We start from the raw sequence: 22985 nt of genomic DNA on the forward strand, positions 1-22985 counted from the left end.
TCCCCCCTGAGCAGGGAGCCCAATGCAGGACTCGATCCCAGAACCCAGAGATCATGACCTGAGCCAAAGGCAGCCGCTTAACCAACTGAGCCACCCAGGTGCCCTCAATCTTAATTTATCATAAAATTGATGCTCCTAAAAATAACAATAGAGCAAGTACAGAAATAAAGTTAACCAAAGGCTAATGCCCACAAAAACAGATGAACCATGATGAACCCTAGAATTCCTCTATTTTCTTTAAATAACCTATTTATTCCTCTTCCAAGGCAGCATTTCCTGAAGAGTTTTATGTCCAAGCACAAATAGATCCCATTTTGATTTCATCTGCAACGTCAGCACAATCCACACTGATTACAAATGTAAATGATCAGAGAAATAAGATCACAGTAGTTATCCATATGTAATGGCTGATGTTAAATACTGGTCATGAAAAATACAAGCTATACACCAATAGTTTCATTCACTATTTGTTTTAAATTTAAAGCCTGAAGTGTAGGAGTTTCGCCTACCTGAGAGAGATCAATGAAATGATTGGCTTCTGCCATCACTTTCACTCTGAAGTTTGTGCCATCATCTGGGCTCAGGGCGTAACAGAATACCTGAAGGGCAGCACACAATGTATTTAAAATCCTCAGCTTAACAAGATACAGAAGCAACCACCTATATGTCCATCAAGAGATGAATGGATAAAGAATACACAGAGGGTGTTGGCATACACGCATGCATACATACAATAGAACCAGAGAAAAGAATGAAATCTTGCCATTCACAACAACATGGATGGAACTAGAGAATATTATGCTAAGTGAAATAAGTCAGACGGAAAAAGACAAGTACCATATGGTTTCACTTACATATGGAATTATAAAACAAAACAAATGACCAAACAAAAAATACACAGAAACAGACTCCTAAGTACAGAGAACAAAATGGTGGTTGTCAGAGGGAGGAGGTGAGGAGAATGGGTAAAATGGTGAACGAGATTAAGACGTACAAACTCCACCCCTGTGACTTATTTTCTAACTGGAAAAGTACAGCATAGGGAATTCAGTCAACATTTAATGACTTCATATGGTAACAGACAGTAACTACACTTACTGTGGTGAGCATTTCATAATGAACGAATGTGAATCACTATGTTGTACACCTGAAACTAATGTAATATTGTATGTCAACTGTATTTCAATTAAAAAATTAAAATTAAATGTAAAACTAATCTTGGCTCAAATCTTTCAAAAAGACACTGACTGACCTTAACACCTAATGGTGATGATAAAGCCAGAAATATTTTTTGTTGTTGTTGTTTTTTTAATAAAACAAATAGTGTCTCTAGGGAAATACTAGTCTTACCTCAAATTTATCAGGATTGTGCATGCCTGGAATAGACTGCATAAGGTGAGAAGTAGGATGATTCCCAAAGTCAGAACTCACATATCCTACACGCAGCCGACCATCACTAAGCTTCAAGTCTTTTGGATGTTCATATGGTGGCTTATGAAGGACATTAATCTACCAACAGAAACCAATGCCTGTTAGTACAGTTGAATCTATACATAAATCTTCATCTAGGAAAACTGATAAAAAACAAAACAGGCCTGTACTTTCCATCTGTTGGGAATGGTGTGCCCAGAATACTTAAGTCATACAGCCAATTCAATCCAATCTTAGCAGTTTATATAATATGCTTCATACTCTGACCTGTTCCTGAGGCCTAAGAAGTAGCTTGAGCAAATCTAAAAACTTGGAGAAAGCTCGAGGCAGTGTGGACAGAGCATGACATACCCTGCATTTTAGAAAATTCTATAAGGAAGCATTTCTAAAACACAGAATTACATCTAGCACTCTAATCCATTCTGCTGAGCAAACTGTCATCTTTGATCAAGTACTGCTCTAATTCTCAAAGCAAAGTATAAAATACCAACACTTTTATTAAACATCATGGTTTTCAAACACCAGTCCTCTACTGTTAGAATTCCACCCTAGGGGATGGAAGGGTCATGATTGAGACATGGTGTCTCTGGGGTATCTCGTTTCTCAGCGTGGGTTGTGTTCACCTTATAGTAACTAACTCATGGAACCACATACATATGACTGATTCACGTCATCTTCTGTATCTGTACTTTATTATGAAACAGAAAGATTGAGACAAAACAATCGTACCTTATCCAAGCAGAGGTTTCCATGCCTCTCAGCAATAGCCTTCCTGAAGCCGTGAGAAAGAGGGTATAGCATACTATGATGAGGGTGCACAGAAGGCAACCTGTTCTTCTCTAGCTGGTCAGCCACAATACTGACCAACTTCTTCATTCGCTCATCATAGTCTGTCCAGTCACAGACAATCTAGAGGAGGCAAGAAACAGTTACTACCCAGAGGCACCTAGGTGGCTCAGGTGATCGGGCATCTGCCTTTGGCTCAGGTTGTGATCCCGGGGTCCTGGGATGGAGCCCCATGTCAGTCTTGCTGCTCAGTGGGGAGCCTGCTTCTCCCTCTCCCTCTGCCATCTCCGCCCCACCCCCCAGCCTGTGCTCTCTGGCTCTCTCTGTCAAATAAAGTCTTGGGGGGGGGGGGAGTTATTTCCCAGAAAACCCTATTCCAAGATTTAGCATTTTACATGACTTTGGCCTAATATAACTTCAGATAACCCTTTAGAAAACAGTTCGTTTAAAGGTCTCTGGCCAGGGTTGGATTAATGTGGCACATAACAATTAAAAAGTGATTGCCACACCGAAACCCAATTACTGGCCTGTTATTCTTTACCTGCAGGCAATGAGCCAAGTTACAATAAGCATCAGGAAAATCAGGCTTCAGTTTCAGAGCAGTGCGGTAGGAAGCAATCGCTTCTGGAATATTCCCTGAATCCTAGAAATAAGTAAAGTGGGATGGTTAAAAGTTTTGCTAGAATTAAACATTAGGTGCTTAGATGCATATATTATAATCAACAGTAGTAACCTTATGAATGGAAGCCAAATTGCTGTGGGCATCTGCAAACGCAGGGTTAATCTGAATGGCACGAGTGTAACACTGCAAAGCTCCCTGAACATCCTGCATCTCCTTTAGAGTGTTTCCCATGTTCGAGTAGGCATCAGCAAAGGTAGGACTAATTCTAAAAGAGAAAACGAAGATTTTCTTCTAGTACAAAAAGCTTTAACTCCCTGTAATGTTAGTCTGTGGTTATTAAAAGTCATCTTAACACAAGCCAAATATGCCACAGGCCAAACATTTAAAAATGTAAAAGAAAAAAAAATTAGACAGTGATGATCTTACCGAATAGCCTCCTTATAATGCATCAGAGCTTCCTGAAGTTTTCCCTGCTGCTGCAGTACACTTGCTAAATTTGAATGAGCAGCAGCAAACTCTGGGAAGACCTACAGAGTCAAGATGACATCCGCGGTTTAAAAAAAACTTCTAAACCAGCAGTAAAAACTTACCACGGTAAGAACTTTGCTCAAGTATCTTTATATCCCTACATTTCTGTCTACCTTCTCCAAGTCTCCTCATTCTTCAAAATCAAGTCACTCAAATTCTACCTCTTCCTTTATTTTTTACCTCTCCTTGTTTCCAAAGGTGAGGAGGTAAGACCTCTCCTCATCCAGCTTATGCCGATTACTCCAGCATCTCTCTTTTCTAAAATCTCGGTCTCTTATTAAGCTCCTACCACAACCACCACCCACCATTACAGCCATCAGGCACTGAAATTATGTACTTATTTGTAACCTCTCTTGAACTGTTAACTCAGTTTAACTTTTCCGTGTAGCTCTACCTGCCCATAAAATAACAAACTCAACATAGGGACTTCCCTGAATGTCACACAAGACTTCATTCATACCTTAGATACTCAATTACTGGTTCAATGAATGATTCAACCACTGCTTTTACAAAAGAGGTGGATGACATGGCAATCTTTAACTGCCTTTCCTCTACTAACACACAGAAAAAAATATCCAGCCACACCACCCTGAACATACTTCCAATGCTTTACGATATAAGCGAACAGCCTCTTCAATGTTTCCCTGTTCTCTTTTGATATTGGCTAGGTTATTCAGAGAGTCTGCATGGGTGGGACACAGCCGGAGAGCTGTATTGTAACAATCTTCTGCTTCGGCAACCTAGAAAATGAAACAAATTATTCAACACCTATACGGAGGAAGCACAGAGCCACCACAGATGTTATTCCAACAACTGCTTAATTAAGCCTAATGGCTGAAAATATTCCAGAAAGTAAGTATTTTTGCTATGCTCTCAACCAAAACTTGAAAGTAAAACAATTCACCACTTCGATACTTAATAGCAATAGGTACAGAAACAGCCTTTTAATCCCACCAGGTAACAAAGAAATAGACTGAATAAATGTCCTTACACTGCCCTTCTCTTTGAGTGCATTGGCTAGGTTGCAGTAGGCATCAGGGAAATGTGGTTGCAGTTCAATAGCTCGCCTGTAGGTGTCTATTGCCAGATCTATCAGGCCTTGCTCATAGTATACACAAGCCAGGTTGCCATGCACCACTGCATGATTTGGACTCAAGCTTAGGGCACGAAGGTAAGCTGCCACAGCTCTGTAAATAAAAAAAAAAAAATACAAACACACACACACACACACAATGCAACTAACTTTTAATGGATGCTTTGTTACAATTAATTCAAGCTATACCAAAGTATATCAATTAATTATAATTCATCCTATACTATACTTAACCTCACATCAACATTCCAACTTAAAAAAAAATGTATTTTTACACTGAAATATTTTCTATTTCCACATAAGAAATCAGCTCTTCCCTAACAAAAAAAAAAAAAGAGAGAGAGGTCAAAAAATCAGGATTTACTTAGCCTTTGGAATCAGATCAAAGAAATAATTTAGTCTAAAAGATAACCACTTCAACAGGTTTACAATAAACGAAATTTCAAAATAAATTCCCAGTGAGAAGGATAATGGCTTGGACAAAAGCCAGCAATGAAAAGTCAGGCAACAATGCCTCTAAATAAAAGGTAACACAGCAGACATGATGAGGGAAAAGTAACATACTAGAAAAGGAAAATGTCTTTCAATGGACCACTGTTCATCCTTTTAGTCCAAAGACTCAAGTGCCAATACAACACTCAAGAAAATGTATCAAACAGAACATTCTCTCACCTGTCAAATATCCGTGCCTCTTTCAAGACATTTCCTAAATTGATATAAGCATCCAGAAAATTGGGGTCAAGGGTGACAGCCTAAAAATTATAAGACAGCTACTTAGAGACAAGTTAAGATTTCAGATTACACTTGGCAATTACAATTTTTTATTCTGAGATAATTTTAGGCCTCCAATTACATATTCCAGTATAGTTAAATCTTATTTCTTTCACTTAAAAAAAAAAACCATATAGGGGTGTCTGGCTGACTCAGAGCATGCAACTCTTAATCTCAGCATTGTGTGTTTGAGCTCCACACTGGGTAGAGAAATTATGAAACAAACTTTTAAAAACAGTTATTTTAGTACCCACTCATTATTCACAAACCTCAATGTTATCAAAATAACTTGTGTAATGGGAGAGTACAATGTGTCCTGAAGGGAAAAATGTTAAACTGGGTCTGCTCCAATTTTACTGAGCTAAATACTTCTAACGGTGGGCCCAATCTTATTCAAGTTTAATTAGCCTAACTCTTCTAGGAGTGCCTGGCTGGCTCAGTTTGTGCAACATGTGATTCTTGATCTCAGGACTATGGGTTTGAGCCCCATGTTGGGTGTAGAGATTACTTAAAAATAAAATCTTAAAAGTGCGCCTGGGTGGCTTAGTCGGTTAAGTGTTCAACTCTTGATTTTGGCTTAGGTCATGATCTCAGGGTTTTGAGATCAAACCCCACATCAGGCTCTATGCTGGGCTTGGAGCCTCCTTAAGATTCTCTCCCTTTTTGTCTGCCCCCTCCCCACCTCAAAAAATTAAATGAACAGGGGTGCCTGGGTGGCTCAGTGGGTTAAAGCCTCTGCCTTCGGCTCAGATCATGATCCCAGGGTCCTGGGATTGAGCCCCGCATTGGGCTCTCTGCTCAGCAGAGAGCCTGCTTCCTCCTCTCTCTCTGCCTGCCTCTCTGCCTACTTGTGATCTCTGCCTATCAAATAAATAAATTTTTTTAAAAATTAAATGAATAAAAAATAAAATCTTTAAAAAAAAATCCTAACTCTTCTAAAACATAATAGCAGGAAGAAGCAGCAGCAGGCTCTTACTGAAAAGGGAAATATACAGCTCATTAATAAAGTCTACATACTCCGTAAGACCTTAGTAAGATATGTAATTAGAGCTACACACTCAGATACATAACTTCAAGGAGATACTAACCATTAAATGGTTTTATCCAAATAAATCTCAAGTTGTCTTAAAATATGGCCAGATATAACCAGAGCACGGATTCTCAACCCCGGCCATAACATTAAGAATTCACCTCCTAAAGGGTGCCTGGGCTCTCTCACGTACCAGTTAAATCAGACCCTCTGAAGATGGCACCAGGAATTCCTATCTTTTATAAGCTCCTCACGTGCAACCAAGGTAGAGAACCACCGAGCAAGAGGTAGGTACTCCTATAGTGTAATAAATGCAAACTTTAACTGAAATACTGAAAAGGTAAAGGTAATGAGTAATTGTGAACATATTAAAGAGTCATAAAGAACACTTCCTCTTCTCTTTGCTTCTATCACAAAGTACCTAGTGTCTGGTTACGTCTTCTTTGCTACAGATAAACGCCTAAATCTATTAATGGTAAAACTCTGATTGTATCATTCCTTTTTCATTTACTAGCTGGAACACTGCTATAAATAGAAACTTCCCCCACCAACTACTGGGTTACCCTAAGGTCCAGTTCACACAGAAGGAAGACAAATGCTTTATTCTTCCTACTTTAGTCCGTTTTCAAAATGAATTACTCCTTATCTTCCAAAGGTAACAAATGAATTTCTTCTTAGTATATTTAAAAACTCATGAATTTACACACATTTGACAAGTTTCAAATATATCTCAGTTAATATTCCAGCTGATGTTCAAGTCCCATCTTTAGCCAGCATGAGCCTCTTCCGGTTGCCTTTTCGAGTCCTCTCGACATACTCTATCAAAGATTCCTTGCTTTCTGGTGTGACAGGGCACTCCAGATTAATTTTGTACATTTCCTACCCCAATCTGGAATCAGCCTTTTGACCAAGAAACCCTGCTTCTTTAAAGTTGCCCTTCTTTAAAAAAGTATTTTTAATTTCTAAAATACATTTTCCATGCAAACCTGGTAACTGCCAGTGGGGTTGGGGGGGGCACCTGGCTGGCTCAGTCGATGGAGCCACGAGCGACTCTTGAATCTAGAGTCATGAGTGAGATCAAACCCCACATTGGATGTAGAGATTACTTTAAAAAATAAAATCTTCAGGGGCACCTGGGTGGCTCAGTGGGTTAAAGCTCCTACCTTTGGCTCAGGTCATGATCCCAGGGTCCTGGGATCAAGCCCCACATTGGGCTCTCTGCTCAGCAGGGAGCCTGCTTCCTCCTCTCTCTCTTTGCCTGCCTCTCTGCCTACTTGTGATCTCTCTCTCTGTGTCAAATAAATAAATAAAATCTTAAAAATAAATAAATAAAATAAAATCTTCAGAGACAAACAAAACTGGAAACTGCCACATCATATACCATCCAGCAAATGCTATAATGCTGTCAAAGAAACAAAGATTAAGTGACTGATGAAGTAAAGGCCTATTATTTGGTTCTAAGTAAAAACACCCTGCACACATAAGCACTTCCCAAGTACCAATTATTAATGACTAACCTTTTCAAAGTGATGAATTGCAAGCCAAATCTCTCCTTGTGCATTGAAAACACAGCCAAGATTACTCCAAGCTACTGCAAAGTTCGGTTGCGTCTCAATTGCTTTCAAATAACATGCCTTAGGAGGGGTTAATGAAAGAAGATGGGAGGGGAAGGGGGTAAAGGGAAAAGGGAAAATTTGTAAAGGGAAAAAAAAAAGATTGGGGGGGGAAGAAGGTGATATCATTATTCCTTCTCTGACCAGCCAAAAGTGACCCTGCAGCATAGGCTCGCTTGCGCCAAAACTAATGCGCTGCCACAGCTGGCTGCTCCTGCGCCTGCGCCACCAGAACCCAAGTGCAAACCACCATGTTCAGTTCTGCTGACCAACAACCGACCCTTTATTCTGGGACTTATCTGGGAAGTCAGTTGCCTTAATACTCTATGCTGGACTTCTCTTACCTGAACTCCTAAGGGCTTCTGCTAGGTTTTCAAGTCTGCTCTAGAGGGTGACACTCAGAACCAAATTTCCCACCCCATCACCCCCTCACCAGTTTCCCAAAGCGTGCCCTACAAAATGTTACCAGAGCTCACTGGGAAAAAAAAAGATTTCATGATCAAATCAATTAGGCGAACAGAAAACGGGTTTCTTTGCTACAGAACTTGCCTAAGCCTTTAACAGTTTATATGGGACTCCCTCAACTTAGTTGACCATGGAACTCTTTTTTTCCGTGAACATATTACTAGAATGCTACAAAACACACTTTGGGAAACACTGCTCTAAACAATACTATTCCTCACTCACATCAAAACTATGCTATTGAGGAGAAGAATGTCTTTCTGCCACATCAGGTATAAGAAAGCCAGGCTATCCATCCTCACAATGACCAACTCCCAAGGGGGACCAAAGCTGAAACCTCGTATGACAGGATTGCACCTAGGTTGAGGTCCCTGTAATGCGAGCGCAAACATCGCTTGCGCAACCTAACAGCAACGCACTGCGCAATCGCTGCGAACTGCTGCGCTACATAGAACACCCCTAGACGCAGCAAACGGCCAACCAGATCCATTAATCTACTAGACAGGCCCAGAGAGAATATTTGTTTAATGAGATTAGTTGGACTCGAGGTATGTTAAAACCCAATTTTATCCAAAAAAGGCTACACAATAGGACTGAGGGAGCCAGTCAATCAGATTACTCATCTAGTCAACCGTTCACAGGGGCTCATTTGCACGCATTGCGCATTAACGCTGCGCAGCCTTTGCGCTACTGCAGGGTCACAGCGCATCATCAGAAGAGCAGAATGCTGCAATCCAAACAAAGAAGAAAAAAGGAAAAAAATGAACAACAAGAAGAGTTAGAAGCTTTTACTAGTAAATTATCTCTAATAATTTTTAATATCAATTAACTTTTACTTATCTTTGACAGAATTGTGGCTATAGTATAAAACATTCTCTTACATAACTTGCTCGTAAATAAAATTATTTTAAGCTGTTTCTGAAGCCACAAGACAGAAGATTCAGGCATGGAGGCAAATTGTTTTGCTGTGGCAGTTACAAACCCGTTACCATATTTCTCATCATGTGACTTTTCGGTGCGTTCCTTGCTGGAAGAGGAGGAGGTGTGTGTCTGCCCTAGATCCAGGCCTCGAGCTCCCTTCAGCGAGGCACCTTACGCATGGAATAGGAGGTTTCACCCACCTGAAACCTTCTAAATACAATATCAATGGTGAAAAACCAAAAACAAGAGAGAAAATAAAAACAAGATCATTAGTAAAAGTTCAACAAAGCAATTGAAATTCTTTGGATGTCTATTACATATGGGAATGAGGACAGTCTCAAGTCTGTAACATGGGAAACATGCAGAAGGGAGAGGGTTAATCAGGGCTATTGCATACAGCAGGGATTTTTGCTGGAAGAAAGGCTCTTCGCTTTCTACAAAGACAACTTAATTTTGCTTCGATCTACTAGGAATATGCTGGCTTGAATTTTCAAATGCACTGATTACAAAAGAAATACATTGCATTTCACTCAAGAGTATGTTCTTGTTCACTAAGTTCTCACAAAAACAGAATAAACATTTTTCAAACTAGGTGTCTCCAGAGCTCTGAAATAAAGAAGTCAGCAACCTAAGGCAGGCGCAATGTCTCAGCCTAAACCGATCTCTAAAGCTGCAGTGAAGTGCAATTCATGTTAGCTGTCCGCTTGGTGGGGTGACAATTAATAGGAGCTTATCAAATATTTGTTCTATAAAATTACCAATTAGATTTATCAGCTAAGATTGAAATCCATTACAATTCATTAGCTGGAAACCTACATAAAGGTTAATCCAAAGTGTCAGCAGAATTTATGAGCTACGCACTTAAAACTAGTGCCTTTTAACATTAGATGGTGCTGAAAAGCCTTCGCCCTCCCTAGATGAAGCAAACAGACAGCTACGCTGCGCATACACTCCACGCATTAGCATGCGCGTGGGGCTCAGAGCAACAGGTGGGAGTTTCAGAAGCATTCTGGTTTCTCCCCACTCCTCACCCCTGCAGCGCGGTTGCGTAAGGTGGCTTGTAACAAGACAATTTCATTTGTAAATTTAATTTACAATTATACCAAAAGCTTTAATAACCCAACCTGGTGTTCAAATTCATTATTTGGAAACAAAGAATGCTAAAAGCCACCTTTCCACTTTGGCAAGTTTTCTTTCGATCAGTCCATTTCCCAAACAAACCAGCTTTGTCCTTTTTCTTTTCTTTTTTTTTTGAAAGAGGTAGGGTGGGGAAGAACAAAAGAAGGAAGTAAGGAAGAAAAGAAGGTAGACAAATAGGTTTGGAAAAGAGGAAAAAGGAACTTAGGGGAGGGAATAGGGACAAGGGGCAGGATGTTCCAATTATTAATTTGCAATCATTTTAACAGCCTTTCTTCCACTGTAAAAAGGGTAAGGAAGATGAAGGGAGGAAGGTTAAATAAGAATTTTAAATGCCAGTATTACAGGGTAACATTTGGATGAAATTCTTCTCCACTTACAAGCCACAAAGGACTTAGAAGAGCAGCATTTTCAATGGCACCTGCATCATATAGGAGTCTTGAGCCAAATCATAGGCGCTCTGCTTGTCACCAGCAGGCAAGCCTCAGATTTGAAGGAATAGTTACTTATTCCCACATAAGATCATGACGGAGCCCATTGTTACAAAGATGATCTAGCTCAGCAGAAAGGCTCCAAAATGTTCAGGCTCTTGCTTTACCCCCAGACTTAGAACAGATGTGCCAAAGCCTGGCCCTGCTCTAGTCTGAGGTGATTCATGCCATCAGTTTTCCTCAGTTTCATAGGACTGTTTTTTGGAGATAGCTCAATGAAGAGTTGAAGACTTGGCAAAAAGTACAAGTTTTCATAACACTGATGTTTCAATGTATTCTATCAAACACCTACCTTGGCTTCTTCCAAGCGACCCAGGGCTTTGAGCAGGTTCCCCAGGTCACTGCGAACACAGTACAAATCCTAGAAACCAGGAGATACTCCTTAATTATACTGTAAAAAATACCTTGAAATTACTTTTACGCATCTAAACTTGCTGTCCTTTTATTCTGCCAACTAAAGATACTGCTTGACAAATTACAGAACCACAACCCCACATCCTCAATTCCAAATTCCAAAAAGTTCCAAAAACTTATCTGATGATGAAATCTGACCAGAACTGGCACAAAGCTATTTAGAGAATTCATTGATCCCACTTAGTGTGAATACTCAAACCTCCGCTGCAGAAACATGTGTTTTATTAGAAGGTACTGCTCCAGACTCACCTGAGAGTTTTATACATGGTATTACCATCTTTTGAAAATCCTAAAAAATTTCAAATTTTGAAATGCATCTGATCCCACCAGTTTCAAATAAGAGACTATGGGCCTTGGAACTGGAAAGTATTATGCTAACTGAAATAAGTCAATAAGAGAAAGACTATAATCTCACTCATATACGGAATTTAAGAAACAAAACAGGGTGCCTGGGTGGCTCAGCGGGTTAAGCCTCTGCCTTCGGCTCAGGTCACGATCTCAGGGTCCTGGGATTGAGCCCCGCATCGGGCTCTCTGCTCAGCAAGGAGCCTGCTTCCCCCTCTCTCTGCCTGCTTCTCTGCCTACTTGTGATCTCTGTCAAATAAATAGATAAAATCTTTTTTATAAAAAGAAACAAAACAGGGGCGCCCGGGTGGCTCAGTGGGTTAAGGCCTCTGCCTTCCGCTCAGGTTATGATCCCAGGGTCCTGGGATCGAGCCCCGCATCGGGCTCTCTGCTAGGCGGAGAGCCTGCTTCTTCCTCTCTCTCTCTCTGCCTGCCTCTCTGCCTACTTGTAATCTCTGCCTGTCAAATAAATTAAAAAAAAAATCTTTAAAAGAAACAAAACAGAGGATCATAGGGGAAGAGAGGGAAAAATATAGTAAGACAAAATCAGAGCAGGACACAAACCCTAAGAGACTCTTAAACACAGGAAACAAACTGAGTGCTGCCAGAGGGGAGGGGAGGTGGGAGGATGGAGTTATTGGGTGATGGACATTAAGGAGGGCAAGGAGGGCACGTGATGTGATGAGCCCTGGGTATTATGTAAGACTGATGAATCATGAACTCTACCTCTGAAACTATACATTATATGTTAACTGAATTTAAATTTTTAAAATGCAGGGGGAGACTAGGGGCTTTACTGTAGCTCCTCTCCCTAAACGTCAGTCACTTTAAAAAAAAAAAAAAAGCACCAAATATTTGTTCAACTATTTTGTTCAAAGGTTATGATGAATCACTCCAGTATCAAGGGCCAAAAATTTTCCATAGTGAAAAAAAGTATTTAGCTGTGACTGGCGATCAGCAAACCTACCCTTGGGCTGTCAGACATATTTAGAAACCTTGACTTCATTTCAGCATTAGACAGAAGGATTATCATCCAACCAAAGCTTCAATCCTGGCACCTGCCACTAGATCACTCATTAGTATTAAGTGCCATTAGAATTGAGTGGGTGAATAATGAAAAGCAGTTGACTCTGCTTTTTTATTAGCAACGCCATTGTGTTGTGAGTCATCTGACTCACCATTCCCTTCATCAGTATGAAAGACTCATCAGAACAGTGAGCTTAAATTTTTATTTGTCCTTGTTTGCCTTTGTCATTCAAATCTACCAGCTAACAAGCACAGACAATGGCAATAGGGAATAAGCTTATCATTTCAAACTGTTCCACAGAGGGGAAAAGAGTCTTATTAAGTCCCAGTAAGAGAAATTTTGCCAATTGTGCCAAAGTATCATCATATACGCTATTCTATGCACAATCGTACTATGGCTTCCAGAATCAGGTGGTTAATTTTACTGACAAACAGCTTTTGTGACTGTATACTATCATCCATCAGGTGAACCAAGTCAGCCAGCAAACAGACTGCCACAGAATAGCCTACAGTTGACCATATTGGGTCAGTTCCATGATCTACCTGATCTGTCCTGTCTGTCCATCAAGCAGTGACTGGTGTTTGGAGAGAGGACTGTCTCCTGTGAACTCACGTACAAAAGGCTAATACTAATCCTTTAAAAAAAAAAAAGTCACATGTATCATTAGTCTTTTTTTTTTAAGATTTTATTTATTTATTTGACAGACAGAGATCACAAGTAGGTGGAGAGACAGGCAGAGTGAGAGAGAGAGGGAAGCAGGCTCCCCGCTGAGCAGAGAGCCCGACGCTGGACTCGATCCCAGGACCCTGAGATCACGACCCGAGCCAAAGGCAGCAGCCTAACCCACTGAGCCACCCAGGCACCCCTGTATCATTAGTCTTATTACAGATTTATCTTCCTCTAATGACTCTAAGCATTTATACTCAGAAATAATGATTCTATAATCTTGCTAGCTACTTTGTATAATTTTTCTTCCTAAACTTTAAGGGTTACCCTTCGGTTTGGGCCAACCATTAACTAAACAATCCAATCTGCTCATAAAAGCTCTATTACTACATCTGATTATTGCAGTTACTTACCTTTGGACTTTTACCAATTCCTATGTCTCTTCTGAGCCATAATAATCAAAATCTTGCAATAATTCTCCAACAGTGACCCTAATGGGCTATATATTTTAGCCAACTGTTGCATACTTTTACCCTCTAATTTCTATAAACTCTTGGATGGATGCCATCCAAGTGCTGACAGTGCCTACCTATATTTAATAATACCATCTTGATCCATTACAGCATACTAAATCAAGTTAACACAATGCCCACAGTTAAAAACAGATTATCTTCAAGATCACTAGCAGATAATCAACAAGGCAGTTTTAGGAAAAGGTAAAACATCTCATATTAAATATAATACTGAAATCCAAGTCGCCCATTTGGGAATCCAAACGTTTATGCACAAACAGCAGATTTCTAGGAAATCCAAGGATACAAGTATTCTCCCAAAAGTTCAAAACCTAAGACTGCTTCAAAATGAGTAAGCATTTCCTACAGAGGGGCGCCTGAGTGGCTCAGTGGGTTAGAGCCTCTGCCTTTGGCTCAGGTCATGATCTCAGGGTCCTGGGATTGAGTCCTGTATCAGGCTCTCTGCTCAGCAGGGGGCCTGCTCCCTGCCTGCCTCTCTGCCCACTTGTGATCTCTCTCTCTCAAATAAATAAATAAAATCTTTAAAAGATAAAAAGAATTTCCTATATAACCACCCCTCCCAAAACAACATTTATTTCCTGCCTTTCTTCCTAGAGCTCCAACCCCTACCCACATCTATCTATCCACACTTACACACATACACATGAAGCAAGAATCAGGTTGATAAAAACATACGGTAGTTCTCAATTGCCTCTCAATTTAAATTTAAACTCCTCAGCCTCTACTCTTTCTGAATCTTCAAACTGACTCTCCTCTACTACACTCACTTCTTCTTACTACTTGACTCACCACTTCAGCCAAGGAAGTCTACTTGCTATTTACCTTCCTACAGAATGCTTAGGTTATAAGCACCCACTCAAGAATATCTTCTGATTAATACTCTCTAACAATAATCATCCAAAGAACCTAACGCCCTTTTTCTCTTTGCGGGTCAGGTCCTCTCTCGTATTAGAACCTTCAACTTTTTCTCCCCGGCATATCACCCCAATTCCTAATAAAGCACTGCACACACAATAAGCACTCAAATATTTAAATGTGACATTTGCACAGCAAACATAATAAAAAGCAGAGAGAAACAGAAATATATGGTTTTCCACAGCTTGGCTCACAACAGTAACAAATTACATGACAGTAATGTGATAGGATGCCAGTAGCTCTCAGCATTATGCATCCACAATCAAAGCCAAAGCAATGTTTCAACAACCAACAGAGCTCCTTAGAACAACTCAGGGTTATAGCCATTTTACAAAGGACAATTTTATACGTAATTCATAAAAGCAACTGCTGGGTATGAGGAAACTCTAGTGAACCATCATATAGATTAACCACTGCAATAGCACCTTTAAATACAATGGACTAAAATGTCAGTGAAATTATTAAATCATCCAACATTACAGAAGACAGTTAAGAACATAAAAATATGAAACAGCTCCAGGTCTTAAAATTTCTATAATCAAGTCACAGAATAACTTCTACCATTAACTAGAAAGGATAAACACTGCTGAAAACAGATTACCAAGAATACTACCATAACATTTTACCTTTTCACTGCTGCAAAACCAAAATAACGTGATTTTAACTATTTTTCATAGGCCAACTACTTCTATGATTCAAGACAACAATGCATTGCTAACAAGAGCACAACTTAGGAACAGACTATAGACTGTCAATACTGAACTGACAAAGGCATTTGACACTAAGCTGAAGTCTAGTTAAGGTTAGATATCCTTCAATAAGTTAAAACATTACTGGTATACTTAAGGTGAAATCATAGCAGTCTGCACAATCCTTTTTTCACTCTTACTGGTGAAGGCACAGAAATAAAGCAGCGACTTCCACTAGTAGAAACAGAACCACATGGGAATTCATAGCTGTTCAGTGCCTTTAAGGAGGTAGTCCCACGATATATTTTAGGACTGTTTTTACTTCTTTGGTAAGGTCCAACAACAAGCTTTCTGTTAACAGGTTAGATACTGAAAAACACGGTTCTGTCTCCCACTTTAGTCTTCCCTTCTCCTTTAGGTTTTCTACTCTTGGTAGTTTGGTATCAGGTCAGCAGCAATGACTGCTCTGCTACACACGTAAACAAGTGAAAACCTGAGCCAAGGGGATCAGAGTTCAAGATGTGGAACCACAGCTATATAAGAGGACAAAAGTGAGTTTATACTCAATCAACAAGAGAAGGGCAGAACCAACCCTGATTAATACAGGGTACGAAGTTACTGTGAAAACTAGGTGCACAAGTGAACTCTGAGCCCTGGCTCTGAAGAACAGGGTCCAAGCCCCAGTGGCAGTACAAGGCTCCCCCCATAATTTCTTGTGTAAACTAGCCAATAAAAATCATAAAAAGCCATGCAAATCTACATATCCTTTCAGAATACTCAATGCATGTAAGAAGTTAGTTTCACTGACTACCTCCAAGAAGAGTCACTGGGAGACTTTTCACTGTATCCATACAAAAAGCAATGAAAAAATAATAAATATTAAACTCTTAAAATTAACTGGAAAAATAACATTAACAGATGTCATAATGAAAAGTGATTTCAGATCTTTTGCACAAACTACTAAATTAAGCTGCAGTTTCCAAACCTGTAAAATAGGGATTAAGGGATAATAGGATACAATCAATGGTTTTCAAACTGTACTCAACAGCTGCCTTGAGCGATGAGTGGCCTCTGGGCACATCATCCCTTTTTTAATCTTTTATTTCTTCTCTCTTCTGTGTTTAGTTTCAAGATATTCAAGCTCAAAAGAAATGAACAAAGAAAAAAAACCTGACTCTTAAATACAGAGAACAAAGTGGTGGCTGGGGGGGGGGGGGGGCGTGGAATTGGCGAAGGGGATTAAGATACACTTATTGTGAGGAGCACTGAGTAATGTATAGAATTGCTGAGTCACTATACTATACACCTTAAACTAATATAACACTGTATGTTAATGTTATGTGAATTTTTTTAAAAAGACAGTTACCAAGAGGAAAAAAATTATATTCAGGCTCAGGTTTTAATATCTTACTTCTCCATTACTGACTGTGTGATCCCAAGAAAGTTACAGGACCCGACTCTCCTGACTCTCTCTTTTAACTGGTAAAACTGGCAATAATACTATCTACTTCAAAGGATCATAAGCATTAAGACCAATATCTGAAACAACTGGCACAGTATTTGAGCTCATAGCAGATTTTCAATAAATGGTAGCTAACATAATTAACTTGACTAACATAAATAACTTCCAGACTTGTTGCAAAACTAAATGTAGACCACTTAGCTTGGTTATGTACCCTTCATTTTTTCTGGAGACCTACACTCCTTCTATCATTACCTCCTAAGTTTATATCTATCTGTAGTTCTTTCTTAACTACATCAAAAGTTCTGAGGGCCAGTCTTACTTTTTTTTATCAATCTTTCAGAGACCCTACCTAACTCAATGTGAACTTAAATGTCTGCCAGCTGGGCCTCACTTGTCCGCCAGAGAACATCAGCAATTTAGCCCCCCAAATTTAAAGATTTTATTTATTTGTCAGAGAGAGGGAGAGCGAGCAAGCACAGGCAGACAGAATGTCAGGCAGAGGCAGAGGGAGAAGCAGGCTCCCCGCCGAGCAAGGAGCCTGATGCGGGACTTGATCCCAGGATGCTGGGACCATGACCTGAGCCAAAGGGAGCTGCTTAATCAACTGAGCCACCCAGGCGTCCCAAGCCCCCCAAATTTAAAAACTAATCAAAAACCTGGCTTGGATGCTATTGCCTCAATTCTACCATTTGTAATTATGTTGAACAAAAACAGAATAAGCTACTGAGGAACACATTTCCCAGCCTAGTTTTCATGTCACTGACCCACACAATAGTGTCCTGTTATAACTATTTCCTATTACAGATTAAGGCCCTTCATCCAGTATGCCTTGAAAATCAATTAACTGTTACAAATACCTATCAGAACATATCCAAATTTAATCAAAACAACCCCCCCAAATGTCATATGTTCTGCATTTTTACAGTCATTATAAAAATAGGTGTAGAACTTCTTGCAATAAGGGTAATTTTTATGCTTTTTAAATGTAACTTGCTAGATAAAACTAATTTTTAAAAACATAATACAGATCCAGTCCAAGCAATTTCACCATTTTAAGTCATCAAACATTTCTAACTCTTAACTTCATTCCATCCAAAAACCTATTTAATGTCTGAAGTAGCAGGCTATTTCCCTGTGGGCTTTTGTAAAGGGAAATAATAACCATTAAAATGTTACTCACGGGATTGTACTGAAGAGCAGAGACGTAAGCTTGTACTGCCCCTTCCATGTCACCTGCTGCTACCAATGCGGCTGCCAGGTTAATATAACCATCGATGAAATCTGGTTTGAGACGCAGTGCGTGCCGGTAGTGCTCAATTGCTTCCTGTAACTGCCCTCTTTCCTTGTACACGTTCCCCAAATTCGAATAGGCTTCTGCCAGAAGGGGGTTCTGTTTAATTGCCAGAGTGCTAAAGTGAGCAGATCTGGAAAAAGCGAAAAGTGTTGATACATGGGTATGCATGTCACAGAGAGAAGGTATGGCCCACACGCACTCAGTTTCTGAAGCTCCTGTGCTATTACTGCTGACTGTGTAACAAGACAGTATCTTTCAACTACTGTAGGGTAGGAAATATTTTGGAAATCAAAGTTTTCCAAAAGTAGAGGGATCCCCGACTTCAAGTTGGAATCCTTTTTTCTTATGAGATAAAATTTTTACCAAAGTCTTATCAAACTGCCACACTGTAAAGACATGAACACTAAGATCAAGAATGAAAATGCTATGGGCATGATCCTTATTTCCATTTGTTGATTAAAATGTAATGACATTCATCTTTTAATGTCTAAATAAGCCAGAATGGCAATTTATTAAAAGGGTAAGATAGATTCTTCCCTTTTGATTAATTCAACTGATGAGCTAAAAGTAGCATATCATAACAATTTGTGCATCTGCAACTTGAACCACATATGCACCTCCTACCACAGCAACATACACCATCATTTCTGAGCATTTCCATTCCTCAAACTGACAAAGCTTACAAAGGTGAGACAGGATGCTCAGATGGAATAAATTATTCTTAGTATACCTGAAGAGAGTTAAGAAGGCAGATGTAGGTGGGAAAATCTAGAAAAGGTCCCTAGTCATACTGAGAATATAAACACCACAACGAAAGAAAGGAGAAAAACTGGCAGCTGGGCATGTCCCAAGTGGGCAAAAGAGCAGATGTGCGTTGGTGGCTTAGTTGAAACCCAGTACTGGGAAAATTTCAAGTTCAAATATTTAAGTATCATTTTTTTAAGCTCAGCACCCAGAGGCAGCAATCACCAGCAGGTATCCCCACATCTCCTACCTGTCCAGCCTTCGACACTGGAAGTGTATAGATGAAAGTAATAAAAGCACACCAGTATTGTCTGGCTCTTGTCTCCAGAGCTGCATGCAGTGTCTCTCAGCTGCCTCAAAATCTCCTGCCTGATATTCTCGATGTGCCAACTCAGCTAACCCTTGGAAGGAAAGCATACGTTTCGTTGGTTCTGGAGAATCATCAAAACATTTGAGGGAAGGAGGGGGGAAAACAAAAAGTTAGAAATGCAAACAAAAAAATGTAAAAATATGGTATATTAAACTCAAAGATGAAAACGCTTGAAACTATGTAAAGCACTAGAGTGTTCTGCACTAATTTATACCTCCACGTTAACATCAGGTGCAGAATTGGCATTTTTAGAATTCACCATTAACTTTTCTTTCCCAGACCAGATAGAAACATTTACTTCCAAATAAGATTATTTTTATGACAAAAATACTTTGTACTTTTAAATCATAAGACAGAGGTAGCATCTAAAGAGTCACCAAACATTATCCCCTGTCTTAGTTAACATACAGAAACAAAATATACAACATGATTTGCAAGGTCACAAAGATTTAATGTCAGAACCACCTACTGGAAACTTAATAAACACTCTGTCCATGTTTCAAGTTGCATTTGTGGGGGGTGGGATACTGGTAACAATCTCTCTCTTCAACTGACTGGGAGCACCACCTGTGTTTTTAACTCTTGAAATTACAAGAATGTATTGGTAATTTCTCTACTTTGTTTTTTATTAAGGGATACACTTGAAACCAGCACTAAGGGGGAACTAAGGGGGAAAACGTTAAAAGCCAAGGTGCTATTTTTAAAACAGCTGATAAACAACATGAATTAGTCTCTTAGGAGCCAAAATATTTAAAGGGGTCATCAAACCTTTTAAGTTAAGAACCAAGACTATATTGCTCCTCTATTCCCAATTCACAATGGAGACCAAGTTAGCTAAATCCCACCCATACTGGTTTAAAACTAGCATTTTCCAAGAGCTCTGACACTGACTAAAGGATTAAGACATTGCAAACAACCCTAAATAAACCAAGCAGTTACCTACAACTGCAATGATTTTTAGGAAGAATGGGGAAATGCTCAAATATAAGACCATTCGATAAAGTGGGGCAGAATGAGTAACAAATGAAAGCACTGTGTAAGTGACTTAATTCAGATACATAAAGGGTACAGCTAAAGCCCAGAGAGGGGGAGAGAAACAACCACAGACTGCCTGTCTCAACTGTAAACAATTTCTTAAACAATGATACATTACTAGGAATTTGATCATGGCACTTTCATTAGGAGGTTGGAATGGGAAACCATGTACAAATTACTTCAATTCTACCAAGGTCACAGTGACAAGCTCAAATTTGAGCCTTGTACCCCAACCCTTAGAGCTGGCAAGTGATCCATATACTCAGGAAAGCAAAGTAAATTTCCTGACAGAACATAAAGCTGACCACTACACAACAGCAGAGACATGCATCCCAATCTGGGTGAGGTGGTATCTCAAGTAGAAACTAGTGAAATAATGACATTTTAGACAAGTCTCTGGAACTTCCTAGCCCCTCATTTCAACACACTATCAACTTTCAAAGCCCCTTTATCTGCTAATATTAACACTTGAAATGACAACTTCCTCAAAGTAACACAGAAAAGGGCAAGCTCATACAGACTCTTACATCTTTTAAAATCCCTGGAAAGAAGGGGAACGCTGATCACGAGATCCCACTACCCACAATCATACGGATTAAGATCAACGAAGGATTCTATTACTTCCTGCACAATGTCCAAAAATAACAAAACCCTTGACACATCTCAACTGAGAAACAACAAAATAACCTCGTGGGAAACCTTAGAACCGCAGCTCAGTTTACCCCCCCTTCCGCCCCAAATAGCCTCAATATGGAAAGGCAGCTGAAGGACACTCCTATAATTTGGTCCTCTTATTTTTAGTACCGAATGCTCTCGACTGAATTGTCTAAAAGGGCAACCGCCTTGCACTTGTGCAGCTACACTCCAGTTGCTTTACAAACTCTTCAAGCAAGGATGAAAACTTAAAAAAATACACACCCTATGAATAAAGAGACACTAAGCTAAAGAATGGGGATGGAAGACCCAGAGGCGGCGGCGGAGGAATACACGGAGAAAGTAACACAAAGCAGGAATTCGGCGGGCAGGGTGGTCAACGCCAAAGCACCCGCACCAGGGTGGTTTCTCCCCGAGGGTAGGAAGTGGACCGCAGGGCTGGCAACCTCGCGAAGGGAAGGGTGTGGTTCCCCGCGGGAGGGGAGGGAAGATGGGATCGGAAATCCAGGCTGGGGGCAGCGGGTGGAATTGGGCGATGGCAACAGGAACCCCTGGAAATTTCCAATCTAAACCGGGGCCGCTCGACCGAAACACCACCAAAAAGGCGCTGCCCAGCGGGGTGCTGCTCAGTAGCCCCTCTTCTCGAGGTTACTTACAGCACACCAAGGAGCTTCTGCTTGTCCTCGGGTGATGCAAAGTGAGGACATGATTACACTGGAATGGCACCCCCGCCCTAGATTGACAGAGAAGAACCAAATCTGGCTAAGGGGAAAGGGCTGGAGGGGGAAGAGAAGGGGGCGGTGGGCTGAATTCGGGGAGAAAACGACTGCGAAGGAGAGTGAAAGGGCAAGGATTCCAATGCAGTCCATTCTGAGACGTTCTAAGCGCGCACGTGTGGCAGAGGCGTCCCGAGAGAGTCAGCAGCTAGAAAATTTATGGGGTTAAAAAAGCAAAAAAAATGGAAGCAGAAAGCAAGCAAGAAAAGAGGAAATGTTCGAGGAGCGGACAGCAGAAAACCCGAACAGATGCCGGTAGACGACGAAAACCTCAGCAATGCCACGATGTAATGGGGATGGCTAGGGGTAAGGAAGGGAGTGATGAGAGGTCGAGGACGGCGCGAGACCCCGACGGGGCGTCTGCCAAGGTAGAACGGACACCGGTACCTGTGCTGTCGGCCACGTTGCCCACGGAAGACGCCATCTGGAGCTTCTTGAAGGAGAACGAGAGGAGGGTAATTGACCCGCTGCCGCCACTACTGGCAAGAATGTTTCTAGAGGTAGTAAAAAGAGGGCGGCAGCCGTACCAGTGTTTTGGCAGGCTTAAGCGGCGGCAGCAGTTACAGGCTTCGAACCTTAGGAACTCTGGTTGGCCATCTACCTCTCACGGTCTTGAAATGGCGGCGACGGCTCCTCGGCCGAAACAACACGGGCCGGAACTACTTTCTGTTACAATCAAGTACCAGCGCGGAAGTAGCGCGGTAACCAGCGCTACCGACAAAATGACTATAATCAAAGTCGCTGGCTCCTCTGTAACCTTCCGCCCAGGGCCCATTGCGACAAACACGATTGTGTCGAGAGCGCATGCGAGCAACCCTGTCAACCCTACTCGCGCTTAGGGCACCGGCTGGGGCAGGAGCCGCCAAGTTTTTCAATAGCGAAGCGGAGGGTTAAAAAGAAATCCGTCTACACGACGGATACATTTTTGTCGGAGTTGTGCGGTCTGTTACCTAGCCGGTAGTGAAGGTTTTTGGTACCAATGCCAGAGGAGTCTAAAAAATTCCATCAACTTTATTCGTGTAAAAATTGATAGTTACAAGGTTGATGGATCAATCTGAGCAAGTGAATTTAAAGGTTTCTATTTCAAAGACTGAGCTGTTGTTCAAAACGATGGCGGAGAAGGTTATAATTGGAACGAGTCTCAATGCTGATTCCACCCACTGATCTCAGCAC

General features: G+C 40.7%; 1 protein-coding gene across 4 annotated transcripts in view; it reads right to left on the reverse strand.

The window, feature by feature from the left end:
- Positions 1-22523, reverse strand: part of OGT (O-linked N-acetylglucosamine (GlcNAc) transferase) — a 35033-nt gene extending 12510 nt beyond the window's left edge. The window contains exons 1-14 of one of the 4 annotated variants that reach the window (XM_082716155.1): positions 22200-22523; positions 19228-19408; positions 18120-18363; positions 11178-11246; positions 7779-7895; positions 5133-5212; positions 4359-4554; positions 3967-4107; positions 3266-3366; positions 2951-3104; positions 2759-2860; positions 2161-2340; positions 1351-1509; positions 510-599 (exon numbers count right to left, since the gene is read on the reverse strand). In XM_082716155.1, coding sequence (XP_082572281.1) covers positions 510-599; positions 1351-1509; positions 2161-2340; positions 2759-2860; positions 2951-3104; positions 3266-3366; positions 3967-4107; positions 4359-4554; positions 5133-5212; positions 7779-7895; positions 11178-11246; positions 18120-18363; positions 19228-19408; positions 22200-22236 — 1851 coding nt within the window. In that variant the 5' untranslated portion in view covers positions 22237-22523. The remainder of the gene's footprint in view (positions 1-509; positions 600-1350; positions 1510-2160; positions 2341-2758; positions 2861-2950; positions 3105-3265; positions 3367-3966; positions 4108-4358; positions 4555-5132; positions 5213-7778; positions 7896-11177; positions 11247-18119; positions 18364-19227; positions 19409-22199) is intronic. The other 3 variants (XM_082716156.1, XM_082716157.1, XM_082716158.1) reach the window with 3 other exon arrangements.
- Between the last annotated feature and the right edge of the window lie 462 nt (positions 22524-22985).

The sequence above is a fragment of the Mustela nivalis genome, assembly GCF_964662115.1.
Source record: "Mustela nivalis genome assembly, chromosome: X".
In the NCBI taxonomy this organism is placed as follows: Eukaryota; Metazoa; Chordata; class Mammalia; order Carnivora; family Mustelidae; genus Mustela; species Mustela nivalis.